The 15589-nt window shown below is 52.4% G+C and overlaps 1 protein-coding gene across 1 annotated transcript; it reads left to right on the top strand.

Moving 5' to 3' along the window:
• Positions 1-810: 810 nt before the first annotated feature.
• Positions 811-12073, top strand: SNX33 (sorting nexin 33). Its single transcript, XM_006888284.1, has 2 exons — positions 811-2322; positions 11793-12073. Exons 1-2 carry the CDS (start codon positions 852-854, stop codon positions 12044-12046), a joined length of 1725 nt encoding a protein of 574 aa, XP_006888346.1. The 5' UTR covers positions 811-851; the 3' UTR covers positions 12047-12073.
• The last annotated feature ends 3516 nt before the right edge of the window (positions 12074-15589 follow it).

Below are 15589 nucleotides of genomic sequence, written 5' to 3'. Positions count from 1 at the left end.
TGGAACTAAGCAAACAAAAGAATTCACTCAGCGAGTGGCCAGAAGTCGCTTGAGTGCCCTGTCGCGCCCCCTCCTTCACTGGAGTGGGGGCTGGCCTTTTGCGGCTTGGGGAAGGGGTGTCCCGGAGCCGGCTGGCGGTGCTGCTAGGGTCGGGGAGTTGGCGGCCTGTTGTGTAAGCCTCAGTCCTTGTTTTCCCGGCCTGGCTTGTTGTGAAGCCGGACACATCCACCCTTGGACTCGATTCAGGAGGCTGTGCTGTCTTTCTGCTTGCCCCTCTTGCGTTTTCTGGATTTTTGAGAACCCAGTAGCCCTGGCGGAGTAGGAAGGAGCCGATCTGCGGAGGAATGCGAGAGCTTCCCAGAGCCAGAGCAGCCGGAGGTGCCTGGAGCCAGGGAGCCGGCAGAGCCTTGCCCAGCTTTCAGGAACCTTGGTTTCCTGATTTTCTTCTATTTTAAAACATTGTTCCAGTGGAAAGTGTCCAACTCTTACTGCCTTCAAAGAGCTTGTTCCTCTCAGTCCCTTGACTCTTCTTCTGGGAGAGGGAGGAAGGGGAGCCTTCTACATCCCCCCCCCCCCCCCCCGGACTGCCGGGAGGGAGGAAGAGTATGGACATGAACCCTCCCCGCTTACAGGCTCCTGGTGCCTGGAGACCAGATCAGGCAGCTTCAGGGACGTGGACATTGCTGTGAAGAGAGGTAGGCTGGACCGCATCCATGGGTGCTGAGACCTTGTCTTAGGGGTTGAGGAACTGAGCTGCTGGGACAGGCCGAGTTGCTAAGTGCATTTTTTGGACACTTTGGTGAGAGCATCCCGGGCTCTGGCAGGACCCGCTCCTTCCCACCTCTACCGCCATGGCACTGAAAGGCAGAGCCCTCTATGACTTCCAAAGCGAGAACAAGGAAGAAATCAGCATCCAGCAGGATGAGGAGCTAGTTGTCTTTAGTGAGATCTCGCTGGATGGCTGGCTTCAGGGTCAGAATAGCCGCGGGGAGACCGGGCTCTTCCCTGCCTCTTATGTGGAGATCATCCGTTCTGACACCAGCTCCAACCATGCCTACCACTCTAGCAGCCCTGCAGACTCCTCCCACACCCAGGTGAGCTTGTGCAACAGCACTGGTGTGGCCAGCTCCGCTAAAAGTGCTGAGGGCAGTGGCTTCCTCTCCAACCAGGGCAGCTTTGAGGATGATGATGATGATGACTGGGATGACTGGGATGATGGTTGCACGGTGGTGGAAGAGCCTCGGGCTGGTACGCTGGGCACCAATGGGCACCCTCCACTCAATCTTTCCTATCCGGGGGCCTACCCCAACCAGCACATAGCTTTCCGACCCAAGCCACCCCTGGAGCGGCAGGATAGCCTGGCATCCGCCAAGCGAGGCAGCGTGGTGGGGCGCAATCTTAACCGTTTCTCATGCTTCGTGCGATCTGGGGTGGAGGCTTTCATCCTGGGTGATGTGCCTTTGATGACCAAGATCATTGAGACATACTCGATTGAAATGGGTCCTCTTGGCCCCCAGTGGAAGGCCAACCCTCACCCATTTGCCTGCACCGTGGAGGATCCTACCAAACAGACCAAATTCAAGGGCATCAAAAGCTACATCTCCTACAAGCTCACACCCAGCCACGTAGGCTCACCAGTCTACCGGCGCTACAAACACTTTGATTGGCTCTACAATCGCCTGCTGCACAAGTTCACTGTCATTTCGGTGCCCCACCTGCCTGAGAAGCAGGCCACAGGCCGCTTTGAAGAAGACTTCATTGAGAAGCGCAAGCGGCGTCTCATCCTCTGGATGGACCACATGACCAGTCATCCCGTGCTCTCCCAGTATGAAGGCTTCCAGCATTTCCTCAGCTGCCTGGATAACAGGCAGTGGAAGATGGGCAAACGCCGAGCAGAGAGGGACGAGATGGTGGGTGCCAGCTTCCTGCTCACCTTCCAGATTCCCACGGAGTACCAGGACCTGCAGGACGTGGAGGACCGTGTGGACACCTTCAAGGCCTTCAGCAAGAAGATGGATGACAGTGTCTTGCAGCTCAGTACGGTGGCATCGGAGTTGGTGCGTAAGCATGTGGGGGGCTTCCGCAAGGAGTTCCAGAAGCTGGGCAGTGCCTTTCAGGCCATCAGTCATTCCTTCCAGCTGGACCCCCCTTTCGGATCTGAGGCTCTAAACAGTGCCATTTCGCACACCGGCCGCACCTATGAAGCTGTCGGGGAGATGTTTGCTGAGCAGCCCAAGAATGACCTCTTCCAAATGCTTGACATGCTGTCTCTCTACCAAGGCCTGCTTTCCAACTTCCCCGACATCATACACCTGCAGAAAGGTAAGACCTAGAGAAGATGGGAAACCCTTACCAAGTCTAGCACTCTGCTGGGCACTGGGGACAGTGGAGTGATTGACCCAGAGCAGAGCAGTTCTTGTTGCTCTGTCTCTATCTTACTCATTTAACAAATGTGCTGTGAGCACCTACCATGTGCCAGGTAGCATTCTAGGCACAGAGATGTTGTTTTTTTATTCACCTAGTCCCTTTCTTTAAAGAGCGTGCTGTCTACTTTATTGTTAACTGTTCATTCATTCATTTTCTGTTTCTCTTATTCACATTACCACCATGCATTGAGCCCCTTTGAGGTATCCCACTGAGCTCTGGTAACAGAAGTGATCAGGCCCCAAGGCACACGGAGAGCCTGATAAGGAGGGCACAGCGTACAGGCCTATCTTCCCACTTCTCCCCAGCTCCCCTCCCTTGTGTACAGTTTCAGTGCCTGTTCTTATTCCCAGCCTATCTTGTGAGCTCCCTATCTGCATTTGAGAGGATTATTGTCTCCATTTTGCAGATGAAGAAGCTGATGTTCAGAGAAAAATGATGCACAGGGAGTCCATAGCTCAGTGGAGACTGCCCCTTCCTCCTGCCACCTCCCCAAGGACATGTCTGTGTTGGCTGCCTCCCAAGTTCAACCTTGTTTTCAGTTCTTATGGTCTCTTCAGTAGCAGAGGACAGGATGGGCCCCTGCCTGTTGTTACCGGGGCTGTCAAGGAACTGCCAAGGAAATGACTCATCTTGGGTTACACAGGGGCTCCAGCAAGGCGAGGGGAGTGGAACTGGAGACCTAGGGCACATGGGGCACATGGCCCCATGCAAGTCCCCCTTCCTGATCCTTCTTTTTGTCAGAGCAGTGAGTCAGGGCTGACCTGGCAGGTGGCTGAGTCCTGGGGACCACAGGGAAGGCAGATGTCAGGAGTGAGGTGTGGTTCTCCTTGGGGTGCTTGGTAACTGGAGGAACAACGTCTGAAGGGCGTGGGGCTGGCTCCCTGGCCCCAAGGTCCTGAGGTCAGGCCTGGCTTTGGGGGTGTTTACTTTGGGTGAGGTCAGGAGACAGGCCTCTGGACTAAATGTACACCATTCCCCTACCCCACTACCACTAGGATACCCCTGAGTCTGGGGCAAATGAGCCCTGCTCTCCTTGGCCAGGAAGGTGACTTTTGGAGCTTGGCCATCTTCCAGTTTCCTTCCTTCCTTCACTTTCTCCTCCTCCTCTTCCTGCCTTTTTACTTTTTTTTTTTTTAACACTTTTCATCTTCACCTCCTCCTTCCTTCTGCTTTCAGCTCTGGGAGGCATGAGGTTCCTATCTGGCTTTGTCCTTAATTTGCTGTGTGCTCCTTAAAGTGTCTTCTCTCCTGGCCTCAGTTTTTTAGGGCACTTAAGGCAGGTGGGCCCAGAGAATGCTTCTGGCCTTCAAGTGAGGAGGGCAAGATCTTTGAGGTGGAGAATGGAGTGATGGGATGGCAGAGAGCTGGCTCTGAGCTCTGGGAGGATGAGGGCAGAGGGGGCAGAAGAGGCCACAGGAGCAGGTGTTTGCCTGAGCAAAAGTAGAGCCACGTGTACTGCTAAACTAGGTCCTGGGAGAGCTGGTTCAACCAGCTTCTTGGATGACATGTTCCTGTGTGGGCAGGGAAAGCAGGGGCAGAGGGATTGAACAGCTGCTCCGTTCAGTGGCTGGAGACCCTCACCCAGGTCAGGGCTGGAGGCAGCACAGCATCTTCATGCCAGGTCTCCCAGGAGGAGAGAATGAGGTTAGAGTAACCTTTTGGACCCCGGGACAGGGGAAACAGCTGAAAAAAGCTGTATCTTAATCTCCTTTTGAAGAGTTTCTAAGAGTGAGGGCTTCAGAGATGAAGCATTCATCCTCCAGCAGAGGCCCGCCCACCTTCCCTTATCTGAATACCCCTTCCCCCACTTCAGCCAGGCCTTCTGGGCTCCACATCCCCACAGGCCTGCCCTCAGGTCACAGGCCTGCCCTCAGGCCTTAGGCCTGGGTGAGTTAGGAAGGGACCTGAAATCTGGCAGAGACAAAACTTATGTCCACTGCCTGTTTGGGGGTCCACACTGGTCTGTTCCTCAGAGGAAGGACCATATTAATTCGGCCTGGGGCCTGAGGAGTCTACCCAGCCTATAAACTGGTAGAGTGTCAGTGGGAAAGGCAGGCAGGGATCCCTGTTACAGGACAGGGTTTGGATAGATGAGTCCTCTAAAGTCACCTTGAGAGAATTTTCTACCTCAGCTTCCCCTGTAGTAAACTGGGATACAGAGCCTGATTGGGGCTGGGACAAGGGCTGCCAGCATGTACCTCAGCAGAGACACATTGATCCCACCCATGGAGCTTAGTCCTGGGTCTCCTAAGAGAAGGTAACCATATAATTAAATGTCCATACTAGGGCCCTTTGTGGGTGAAGAAGGGCCCTAATAATTATCCAAGGACAAAAGGGCAAAACTGTGCCTATCTGGGCAAGCTGGAACTTGTGGTCACTACCTGAGAACCTCTGAGGGCAGGCCTTGGGGCTTGAGCTCCATTCTAAGTTTCTTCACAAGTCAAGGAAGTCAGGGTGACCATTCCATTTTACAGATGAGGAAGCTGAAGTACACTGAGGTGAGACGCTATGCAGAGCCGGAACAGGAGCTCTGGTGTGGTTGACTTCACAGCCCAGATCATTAATCAGATGACAAGGCAAGAGGCTCCCCAAGTTTGGAGTGGATGAGATCGAGGGAAAGGGGGAGTGAGGGAGCTCTGAGACTGCATCAGTAGCTCACAGCTTGGCCTTATGGACTGGAGGCAGGCCCAAGACCACAGAGCATACGTGGAGGGTTTGTGAAGCTCAAAGATTGGCTAGGGAAATGTGTAAGATCTTGCCTAAGACAGGTAGGTGCAACCAAGCCTGTCCCTCTGTGTGTTCTGGGCCATCATCTAATGTCCCCTCCTTCCCCTCTGGTCCTCTGTAAACACAGAGACCAATCTCACCCTGAACCATCACTAGCTGGTGATTCCTCTGAGCTCATGGGCAGGAAAGGGTGGTCCAGTGGCAAGGAGTTGCGCTGCAATCCTGAAGCCACGTGGTTCGAGGCCACCAACTGCTCTTCAGGAGAAGGATGGGCAGTCTCCTCCTGTATGATTAACTGCCGCTGAAAACCCACTCGAAGGTCAGTTATGGGTCCATTCTGACTCTACAGTATACAACAACAACAACATGAGCAGTAAAGAAGTTTGCACACAATTCCACATAGTATCTTGAGCTCTTCACCCTGGAGAGGGTGAAATCAGACTGCTCCTTGGAGGCAAGGATTCAGGGGCTTCGTCTGACATACTTTGGACATGTTGCAAGGAGGGACAGGTCCTTGGAGAGGGACATCATGCTTGGGAGGGTGGAGGGACGGCGTAGGAGAAAGACCTTCTAGGAGGTGGATTGATTTAGTGACTGGGGTAATCGGATGGATGTGTCAGAGGCAGTGCGATTGGCACAGGATAGAGCAGGGTTTAGGGCTGTTGTACATAGGGTCAATATGAGTCGCAAGCGACTCTACGGCACATAACAGCAACATCTCGAGCTCATACTCTGTAAAGAGTGGTCCTCAGTACTGTGGGGTGGGCATTATTATCCCATTTTGACAGATGTTGTGGCTATGTATGTCGGAACCAATTCAGAGCTGATTTTCCAGGGGTTTTTCAGAGGTGGTCAATTGCATGGGAGGAGATTGCTTATCTTCCACAGAGCAGCTTGTGGATTTGAACTGAGTGTCTTTGTGTGGGCAGTGAGTCTCCTACGACTAAGTCACCAGAGCTCCCTTTTGACAGATGCAGGAGCCCTAAAGCATGATGCTTATGAGCTGTTGTCAGTAATATAAGAGCTGGTCCTATTTAACTGGTGTAAGCCTATTTACCAGTTGGGAGACTTGAGACCCATGTGAGAACAATGGTTTGCTTGAGGTTACTCAGTTGGATCTAAGACTCAAAATCTCCAGTCTGTTGTTGTTAGGTGCCGTCAAGTCAAGTATAACTTATACCAACCCTATGAACAATACCATCTGGACCCTGTCCAATCCTGTGCCATCTCATCATTTCTGCCACACTTGAGCCCATTGTTGCAGTCACTGTGTCAGTCTGGTTGAGGGTCTTCTTCTCCTTCGCTGTCCCTCTACCTTCCTAAGCATGATGAAACTTTAATCATCTTTGCCTCCAAGGAGCACACTGGCTTTATCGTCTCCAAGACATAACTGTTTGTTCTTTTGGCAGTCCATGGGATATTCAGCATTCTTCTCCAACACCACAGTTCAAAAGCATCAATTCTTCTTCTACCATTCTTATTCATTGTCACAGCATAGCAAGTGATTGAAAAGGCCATGACCTGAATCAAGTGTACCTTAGTCCTCAAAGTGATATTATTGCTCCTTGATAATTTGGAGAGGTCTTTGACTGAAGACTTTTCCAGTGCAGTATGTCTCCAGATCTCCTGCCTAGGTGACAGCAATACCTCCAAGAGGCAAGGATGAGGTGGATTGAGGTGGAGAGCTTAGAGAACATGTCGGGGGCCCTTGGTCTCTGCATCCAGCTTCCTTCCCTGCTCCCAGGGCCCTGTTCACAGGAGAATTCCTAGAACAAGAGGCTCTCGTGTTGCCTTAGCTTTCAGGTTGAGGCCTATGATGTTGTTGTTGATTGCCTTTGAGTCGAGCACTACTCATAGCGACCCTATGAACAAAAGGCCTGAATCCTTTCTTTAACTATCGACGTTAATCAAAGTTCATAGTTTCCAGAGACATGTTGTTTAAGAAATAGATGCCACTCCTGTCACAATTAATGTAGTGGAGTATAACACAGGCCTGAGCCCCTGGGCCCTCCTTCCCTGACCCCTAGCCTATAGGGTGGAGCAGAACAGCTGTTCCCAGCCCCAGAACTGAGTCACAGGGTGGAGGGGTGTCAGAAAGCAGGGAGGGACCTTGCTGTTACCCCAGGTCTCTACCCTCCATCCCCAGCCTGTCAGTAGATGCCTTGCAATTTCAGTAGGTTCACGCCTACTCTTTTTAGCCTCATTCTTATCAACAAAAGGGGCCTTTTCTTCCTCCAAGGCCATGGGCAGGATAACTCCCAAATGTAGGTCCACTCCACCCCACTGCTCTCAGATCTTGTCAGGCTGGTGGAATCCAGTTCCATGTCTCCTCCTCAGGTAGATTTCTCTGCTGAAACATGACTCCAGTTTCTTTGTCTTGCTCTTTTCCACCTGGGACTTTTGTGAATGCCCAAGTCCCTTGTCTGAGGCCTGACACATGGGCAGGGCTGGTCTGGCAGGGCTGGCATGGGCTCCCTGCAGCAGAAGTGATGTCCATCTCCCAGCTGATTATAGAGGGGGATCCTTCTGAGCCAAGCACCTGTCCATTGGCGGGACAGGAGGGAGGTTGGAAGCCCCTAGCCAAGTACCTGCTCCTTTAAGAACTCACTGCCAGTCAAGCTGGAACCAACTCATAGGTGACCCTCCAGCAGGGTTTTCAAGGCTCTAAATCTCATGGGAGGAGATTGTCCCTCTTTCTACCCTGGAGCTCCTGGTGGGTTTGGACAGTCAGAGAGGCACTACCCGTGGGTTAGGAGTTCCCTGTGGACTGGATCACCGAGCTCCCTCTGCCCCTTAGGGGCTTCTGTTTCCTCTGGATAGTAGTCAGGTGGGGTGAAGGTCGGAATTGGACAATGGCCTCTAGGACATCTACAGTTCTGAGGTCTCTTAGTGGGGCCATATCCTGGATGTTGAGCATTGATATTTGTTGTGATTTCTCCTGCTGCTGTCCAAGGCTGGGCTGTAAGATGCAGCAGGAGACAGGAGGTTGTCCAGGGAAATGCTGGTGGGTTTTGAGTCTGTACAGGCAGACTCCAGAGACTCCAAGTCTGCTGAAGTGGCACTAGTAGCTAATTCTTTGCTTCTGCAGGGTAATGTTGGTACTGCCCTTGGAAAGTGTTTTTGTAGCCCTTTAGGGAGATGAGTCCCTCCTATCTTAGAAGGCAGAGGAGGAGATACCTGGAGCTGGACCTCAAAGAGTTGGGCCAGACTACTGTTCCTATACTACAGATGAGAAAAATGAGGCTCAGAGAGGTGATGTAACATGCGAAGGCCTTGGAAGGGAAAGCAGAGCATGTGACTCTTCCACAGTGAGCATGAGGAGATAGAGGTAGGTTGTGGCTATGTGCTGGTGATGAGCTGTCATCCTGGGAGGGTGACCCTCAAGGTAGGGTCATGTGGAGAACGGGGACAATGTAACCTTTTAAGATACCTCCTTATTCCCTCAGGACCAGGCCTAATGTAATGCCTGGGGCAGGCAATTCAGGATCCTGTGCCACTCTCAGGGAGCTCTGGTGCCTTAGTGGTAAGGAATTGCACTGCCAATGCAGAGGTACATAGTTCAAATCCACCAGCTCCTCTGTGAAAGAAAGATGGGCATTCTCATTCTGTGCCATTCATTGCCTCTGTAAACCCACTGGAAGGTCAGTAATTGGTCAGCTCCAACTTGACAGTACACAACAACAACAGGCTACTCTCAGAATGCTCCCTACCCCATTGCCTATGGGATAAAGTCAGAGCAAGACTCATTCAAGGCCCCATTCCTTGACATGGCCCCAGCGACTCCTGAATTCCATCTCACTCTGCTCTAGCTTTGCTGGTGTTCTTCTCCTTGCCTGAGATGGCCTTTCTTTTCTGCCTCTTAATCTTTTTATGGTTAAGTCCCTCTTCTTCCAGTTAGGCTTGCAGGTTGCTCTGGTTCTCCTTGGGTGATGTGGCAGATCCACCCACTGCTTGGTGTTGGCCTCTGGCTGGTCTGTTTTCTAACTCCTGTTCTCTGGGTATCTGGATTTTGGGATTTTTAAGGGCTAGGTTAGCCTTGCCCAGGGCTATATATAGTAGGTGTAGGGAGAGTGTGGTCTGAGGGCATGTCCAGTTCTGGAAGAGGGAGGTGGCATTGGAAAAGGCTGTCATTTTCCCAGGAGTCCTAGTCTTGGTGGCATATGGGGAAGGTTGGCCAGCCCGAGTGTGTGGGAGATTGGAAGGTAGACATTGTTTCATTCACAGCGGCCCGGGTTGGGGTCCAGGCACACAGCTGTGAAAGATGACTGTGAGTAGGTTGGCTTTCCTTTCTTTGGGTTTCTGCACACTTTACTCATCTGGAACAAGAATAAACAGCCTCCTTTGTAGAAATTGAAAGGAGCTCTGGTGGCTTATTATGTCAGACTGCTAACCAAAAAGGCTTTGGTTTGAGTCCACCAGCTTCTCCATGAGAGAAAGATGGACAGTCTTCTCATGTAAAGATTTACCGCTTCAAAAGCCCCGTGGAGGGTTGCTGTTAGTTGGAGTTGACTTATTCTGTTATTCCCTCCCCAGTGGCACCCTTCCCATCCCGTAGACAGGTTGAGAGAGAGGATGGATAACAGACACATAATAGTCCAGAACTCACACTCTTCATGGGATCAGCCATCTTCATCATCATCTTATCCAAAAAATAGTGTGGTGCAAAGCAGACAACCATCCCCCTCCACCCACCAAATTGCCCTGGAGATCTGGAGCAGAGCAAGTGGGTACCAAGGTCCCTCTCCCTGAATGGAGGATGGTCACCATCCTGTTGGTACTATAGGGCCAGGAGGTGTGTTAGTTATGTGCTGGCTGCTAAGTAAGGACCTCTGTACATTGTCTCACTCCATCTGTGATGAAACCGAGGCCCGGATGGGACAGGTGATGGCTCAGGGTCACACAGTGAGTACGTGGCAGAGCTGAGACTTAAGCCAGGGCCTGTCTGAACCCAAAGCTGTGCTCTTTCCACAGCCTTGCTTTGTTGCTGTTTCCAGTTGGCTCAGAGTTGAAACCGTGGGCAGCCACACCAGGGTGAGGCCGCTGTGAGCACGGGACATTGGGTCTCTGGATAAAAGAGACCTTGCTGAGGGCTCTACAAATTTCCAGCATGTAAAGCCTGGGGCCTGGCATTCACTAAGTGCTCAGCAAATGCATTTTTTAAAAAAAATAATAAATGCATTTTTAGTGCATCGGACAACTTGAATAAGAAATAAAGGAATCCCACAGAGAAGGCCCTTGGGAAGCTTCCTTCAAGCGAAGGGGCTAAGGATGGAGAGGAGGATGCTGCTTGTGGGCATTGAGCGCTTTTGAAGTGCTGAGGCCATGCTGTTCCCTAGGCCCTTTCTGTCTTCTTAATCTCTGTACAGTACATTCCCCACTGCCCTGTGAGGAGGGAGCCCCAGGCACAGTCACTCATCGTCCCTGACACTGCCTCTGTTAACTTAAAGACACTCAGTCAACCCATTTCTGTCAAGCCAGTTCTCACTCACAGTGACTCCGGGGGACAGAGTGAAAGTGTCCCTCAGGGCTCCTAATCTTTAGAAGCCCACTGTTTTTCAGCTTTCTCCCAAGGAGTGGCTGATGGGTTTTAACTGCTCACCTTTCAGTTAGCAGCTAAATGCTTAATCTTTTTTTTGGGGGGGGGGATTGGTCAAATGCTCTTCAATTCAGAACTTGAATTCATTCCCCGTGGCTTGCTGCTTCACTCAGAGTGTTCACAGAGAGCCCTGCTTAGGCTCAGCCTCTCTCTGTCTGTCTCTCTCCTTACCCTGGTGTGATGGGGGTGTAGCAATAGGTGTGCTGCCTGGGGGAATGGAGGAGGAGGCTCCATTGTAGAAGTGGCACCTGATCCGGGCTTTGAATTATGAATAAGGAGCCAGCAGGCAACGGGAAAGAGGAGAGTGAGTTTGATGAGCGGAAATTCACCTGACACGGGGCAGCGGGAATGTGTGTAGGGACGAACTCTTGGAGGGCCTCATAGGCCAGGCAGATGGGCATGACCTTGCCCTGCAGGCAGTAGGGAGCCAAGGAAGCTTTGAAGCAGGATGCCCAGCTTCCTGGTTTGGGAACTGTGGGGCACCTGTGTGAGGCTGGGACTGAGGGTATGGAGACTTGTGAGCTGACAGTGGTAGCTGTCCCATGAGGAACAGGGAGAATCAGTTCTGTAGAGATTGATTAGAATCTGCTGTGGGCCAGGACTTGTTCCAGGTTTTGATGACACAGATGGAGGATAGGCCTTGCCTTCATAGAGCAACCTGTCCAGTGGGGGAAGCAGTCACAGAGACCTGTGGTTAGAGAGTCTGGGGCATTGGGAATGCAGAGGAGACTGCCTGGAGGAGGTGATGTCTGAGCTGAACATGAAAGGTGGTAGATAGGGATGGAATGGTCCTGGAAATTAGTACTGAGTTTCTTAAGAGTAGAGCTGGTTTGGAAGGAAGATGTCATGTTTGTCGTAGGATGAGGGTTTAGGGGATGTTCTGGGGGAACACCCAGGTGACTAGACCATAGGGTCTCAAGTTCAGTGGCAAGGTCTAATTTGAGGGTGTTGTCTACCACTGAGGGGACTTGGAGGATGTAGGGGGATGAAAGGAGGAGACCTGGGCCCTAACCTATCTTGTCCTCTATTCTGCCCATGCCAGGCGCCTTTGCCAAAGTGAAGGAGAGCCAGCGTATGAGCGATGAGGGCCGGATGGCGCAGGAGGAAACTGACGGCATTCGCAGGCGCTGCCGAGTGGTGGGCTTTGCCCTGCAGGCGGAGATGAACCACTTCCACCAGCGTCGCGAACTCGACTTCAAGCACATGATGCAGAGTTACCTGCGCCAGCAGATCCTCTTCTACCAGCGGGTAGGCCAGCAGCTGGAGAAGACCCTGCGCATGTACGACCACCTGTGACCGTGTGTGGCTGGTCCCTACCCTGCTCCAGGCTTGGTCGCTACAGCACGCTGCGCTCTCTAGACCTCTGCACCAGCAGTGCCTGGGGGACAGGGTGGGCGAGGCAGGCAGCCTGTCCTTCCTCCCCAAGGAGGGGCTCTGGAGGGATCATGACCATCCGGCCATCCCTAAGGGAAGTCCCACAAGCTTCAGAGGTGAGGTCACAGTAGGGATGGGAATGGGGCCAGGAGCCTTCTAGACCATGGCCTGGCTGATGGTCAGTCACTTTAGGCCAGACCAGGGTGCTATCCTCCCCATGAGTCCATGTGTCCACTCACCTGGCTGCCATCCATTCAGGAGACACAGAAGTCTGCTGTGTCCCAGGGTCTGAGCTGGGCACATAGGGCTGCGACATGCCACCTGTGCCCCTGAGTGGTGCTCGGGTGGACACAGTACAATATGACCAATGAGTACACGAGAGGTCCCTGGAGGCTCGAAGAAGGGATGACTGAATTTTACTGTTCAAGCAAGACTCTACAGAGTAGGTGACATTTAAGCAGTGTCAATGATGAGGAGCCTGGTAGACAGAAAATGGAAAGGATATTTGAGGGAGAAGAAAAGAACAGCATGAACAATGGCTAGAGACATGACGACATTGCCCTCTTTCTTCTTACTTTTCCCCAACAAATTTGGTGCCCTGTGATGGCAGTTCTACCCTGTGTAGTGGAGAAGAGAGACATTCCTTACTCCCCACGTCCATCCTTGCTTCCCTGCCCTGGCCTCTAGATGGGAGCCGTGGAGCTCAGGGCCCTGATGGCACATTCTTGGAAGGGACCTTCAGAAGTCTGATATTTGAGTTCACCAGCAGTAACTCCCCACACTACAGAGCAGAGCTGCACCGTCATCCCCGATTCCTTCCTCATGTGCAGTGGGAACCTAAAGGGAGCAAGTTAGGGGACACGGCCTGCCTGCCCACCCTCACCAGGGCTCCTGGGCCTGCCTGCTCACCACCTTACTGTGACTAGAGCCCCTGCTCCCAGGTGGGCTGTCTCCTCCGACCTATTGTTTACATCCTCAGGGGGCTGCTGCCTCATCCACCCCCAAAACAGTCTGTGGTCAGCAGTGGGATGGGGGGCAGTTGCTTCCCCCCAGGAGGTTGTGGCCTGCTCCTGGCTACTGCTGCTGCTTGAGTCTTTTTTTTTCTTGGTAAATCTTTTACAATTAAAATAAGAAAAAGCACAACTTCTTCTGTGTGGATTCTGAAGGGGATGAAGGTTGGGAGAAGCACAGGACCTTATCGGACCAGATTCTGAGGTGAATTTTACCTCAGAACCTCTAAAGTTGAGGGGAGGGCTGTGCTTGTGGGAGGTGTTGGGTTGGGGAGCACAGGACCTGGTTGGATGGAAGCTAGTCTGTCCTCTGTCTAAACTAGGTGGAATCCTGCTCAGGGGCCTGGCTGTGTGGTTCTGTGACCAAGGCATCTTGTGGGTACTGTGCTGCGAGGCCACTTTTCAGAGAGAAGAGGGACAAGGATAGAAACTCTAGCCTTTCCCAGGAAGCTCAGAGTACCCAGCCCTGCAGAGACTTCCATGCTGGAGAGACAGAGACCCCTGGGCTGTGCTTTTGAGGGTGTCCCAGTCTCAAAAAACAGGAGTGTGAAGAGTTGTTGTGATCACATTGGCTCTCTTGCAGGCCATGGGGACTTGGTGGAGAGAGGGCTCCAGGCGTCAGGATGTTCAGAGAAGCCTTTGGCTGGGCCAGACATGGGGAACTCTTAGAGGTGAGATGGGGTCAGGGTGAGGTGATGGCAGGAGAAAGGGGTGGGCAAGTCTCTTCGTTCAGGGTATAGTGTTTTCAGAAGATCTGGAATGGATGTCCCTGGCCCTGGGTCAAAATTAGGTCAGATCTGGGACTTTCTGGAGAATTTTCCTTCCCTTTCCCTCCCCTCTTGCCTTCATTTTTTCCAGCCCATACAAGGGACTTCCTGCTCTTAACTTCTCAGCTTTGACCTCTGTAGTCTTCACAGAGGATCTCTGACCTCTGGTAGGAATCATGGGAATGCTCTTCCTAACCACTGTGTCCGGGAATCCCCCTTAATGCTGTCTGTGCTGGATAAGTATTGTCCTTTGTTCCCTTCCTTTGGAGGGGCTCCTTCCCACCCCTTGTGTCCTAGGTTGGAGAGTCAATCTGACAGTATTCTTGGGATAGCCTTGGAGCTAGGAGGAGGATAAGAAAGTGGAGTCTTGGGATGGCTCAGGGCCATGACTGTTCCCCAAGTTCTCTGAGCTGAGATGGTATAAGTGACTGAATTGTGTGTGTGTGTGTGTGCGTGCAAGGGGGCTGAGGAGTGAGGATGAGGATGACACAGTCCCTCTCTCTGGTATCAGTTGTCTGTGTAGGTTGGGGCATTAGGGACATTTGACATCAAGCTGGGCTGGCGAGAGTCCTTCTTATCAGGAGACAGGGAGACTCTTGTTGGAGGGAGGGGGCATCCTGGTGGTGGCAGGACCTCCTGGCTGTCCTTGGTCACATGCTGGGCAGATGTTCTGGCCTGAGCTGGGCCCAGCTGCCTCCAGTTCCCTCCCTCACTTAGCTCCAAGGGGAGTGGAAAACAAGGCTTCCCTTTCTGCCCTGGGCAGTTACCAGGACCTGAGAGTGGGGGTGGGGGCTCCCATCCCCAGTCTTTCCTAGCTCAGGGAAGGGAGTGGGCTTTGTCTTACATAGTCACATGTGGTGGCCGGAGGAGGAGGCGGGCCTTAGAGCCCTGGGAGACACTGGATGGTGTAACCACAGTGAGATAGCTGCCCCCTTTCCCCACACCAGCTCAGCACTGCCTTCTCCATCCTGTCTTGCAATCCCTGATAACCCAACACATAACCTAAAGTTATGTGCAAAGATGCACCACACACAGGCACACAGGTCACACCTGGTCACAGGTCACACTAATCCTGTGCTCACACTATTGCACTCATAGCTACACCACTGTAACACACACACACACACACACACACACACACACGGCCCACCCACGCAAGCATTGCTATCTGCTCACATCATCAGAGGAACAACACTTTCATCCACAGCTTTTCCTCCTCTGGTCACACACATAGACCACGGAGGTATGATCTCTTCACCACAAAATCACACGAGCAAATAATAAATGTGTCACACAAAGGCGTCTGGACAATACCAACACTGCCCCTTGGGCTCTGAGCTCCCAAGTCCACCTGCTCAGAGCTCCCAGAGGAGAGCTTTGAGGGACAAGCAATACTGCAAGAGTGTCTCTGAGGGAGAGTCTTTTGGTCACAAGCACTACAACCTGCAAATAACCCATAAGGTCTAGGTGCCGCCACAGCCCTGGTTGGGGGAAGCTGAGATGGTCCGACAGCACCCTGTTCTATTCCTGCTTGCAGAGACACAAACCAGGCCCAATGAGAGGTACCGCCCTTAAAGGGTTGAAAGGTGCTCCAGGTCAAGGTCCAGCTCCAGACAGTCTTTGTGGCCTGGGTCAATCTTCCAAAGGCCCCTGGCTGAACTTGCCCCAACCAGGCTAAGGCACCTTCC

This window comes from Elephantulus edwardii, unplaced genomic scaffold (genome assembly GCF_000299155.1).
Source record: "Elephantulus edwardii isolate Elephantulus edwardi_28Jun2011 unplaced genomic scaffold, EleEdw1.0 scaffold00066, whole genome shotgun sequence".
Lineage (NCBI taxonomy): Eukaryota > Metazoa > Chordata > Mammalia > Macroscelidea > Macroscelididae > Elephantulus > Elephantulus edwardii.
Note: the sequence above shows the minus strand (reverse complement) of the source record. Positions and strands in the feature narration are given on the sequence as shown.

Bases quoted from the DNA above. Each gene is read 5' to 3' on its own strand.
- SNX33 (XM_006888284.1), top strand. From the start codon at position 852: ATGGCACTGAAAGGCAGAGCCCTCTATGACTTCCAAAGCGAGAACAAG. The intron at 2,323-11,792 runs GTAAGACCTAGA...TGCCCATGCCAG, and splicing joins CATCATACACCTGCAGAAAG to GCGCCTTTGCCAAAGTGAAG.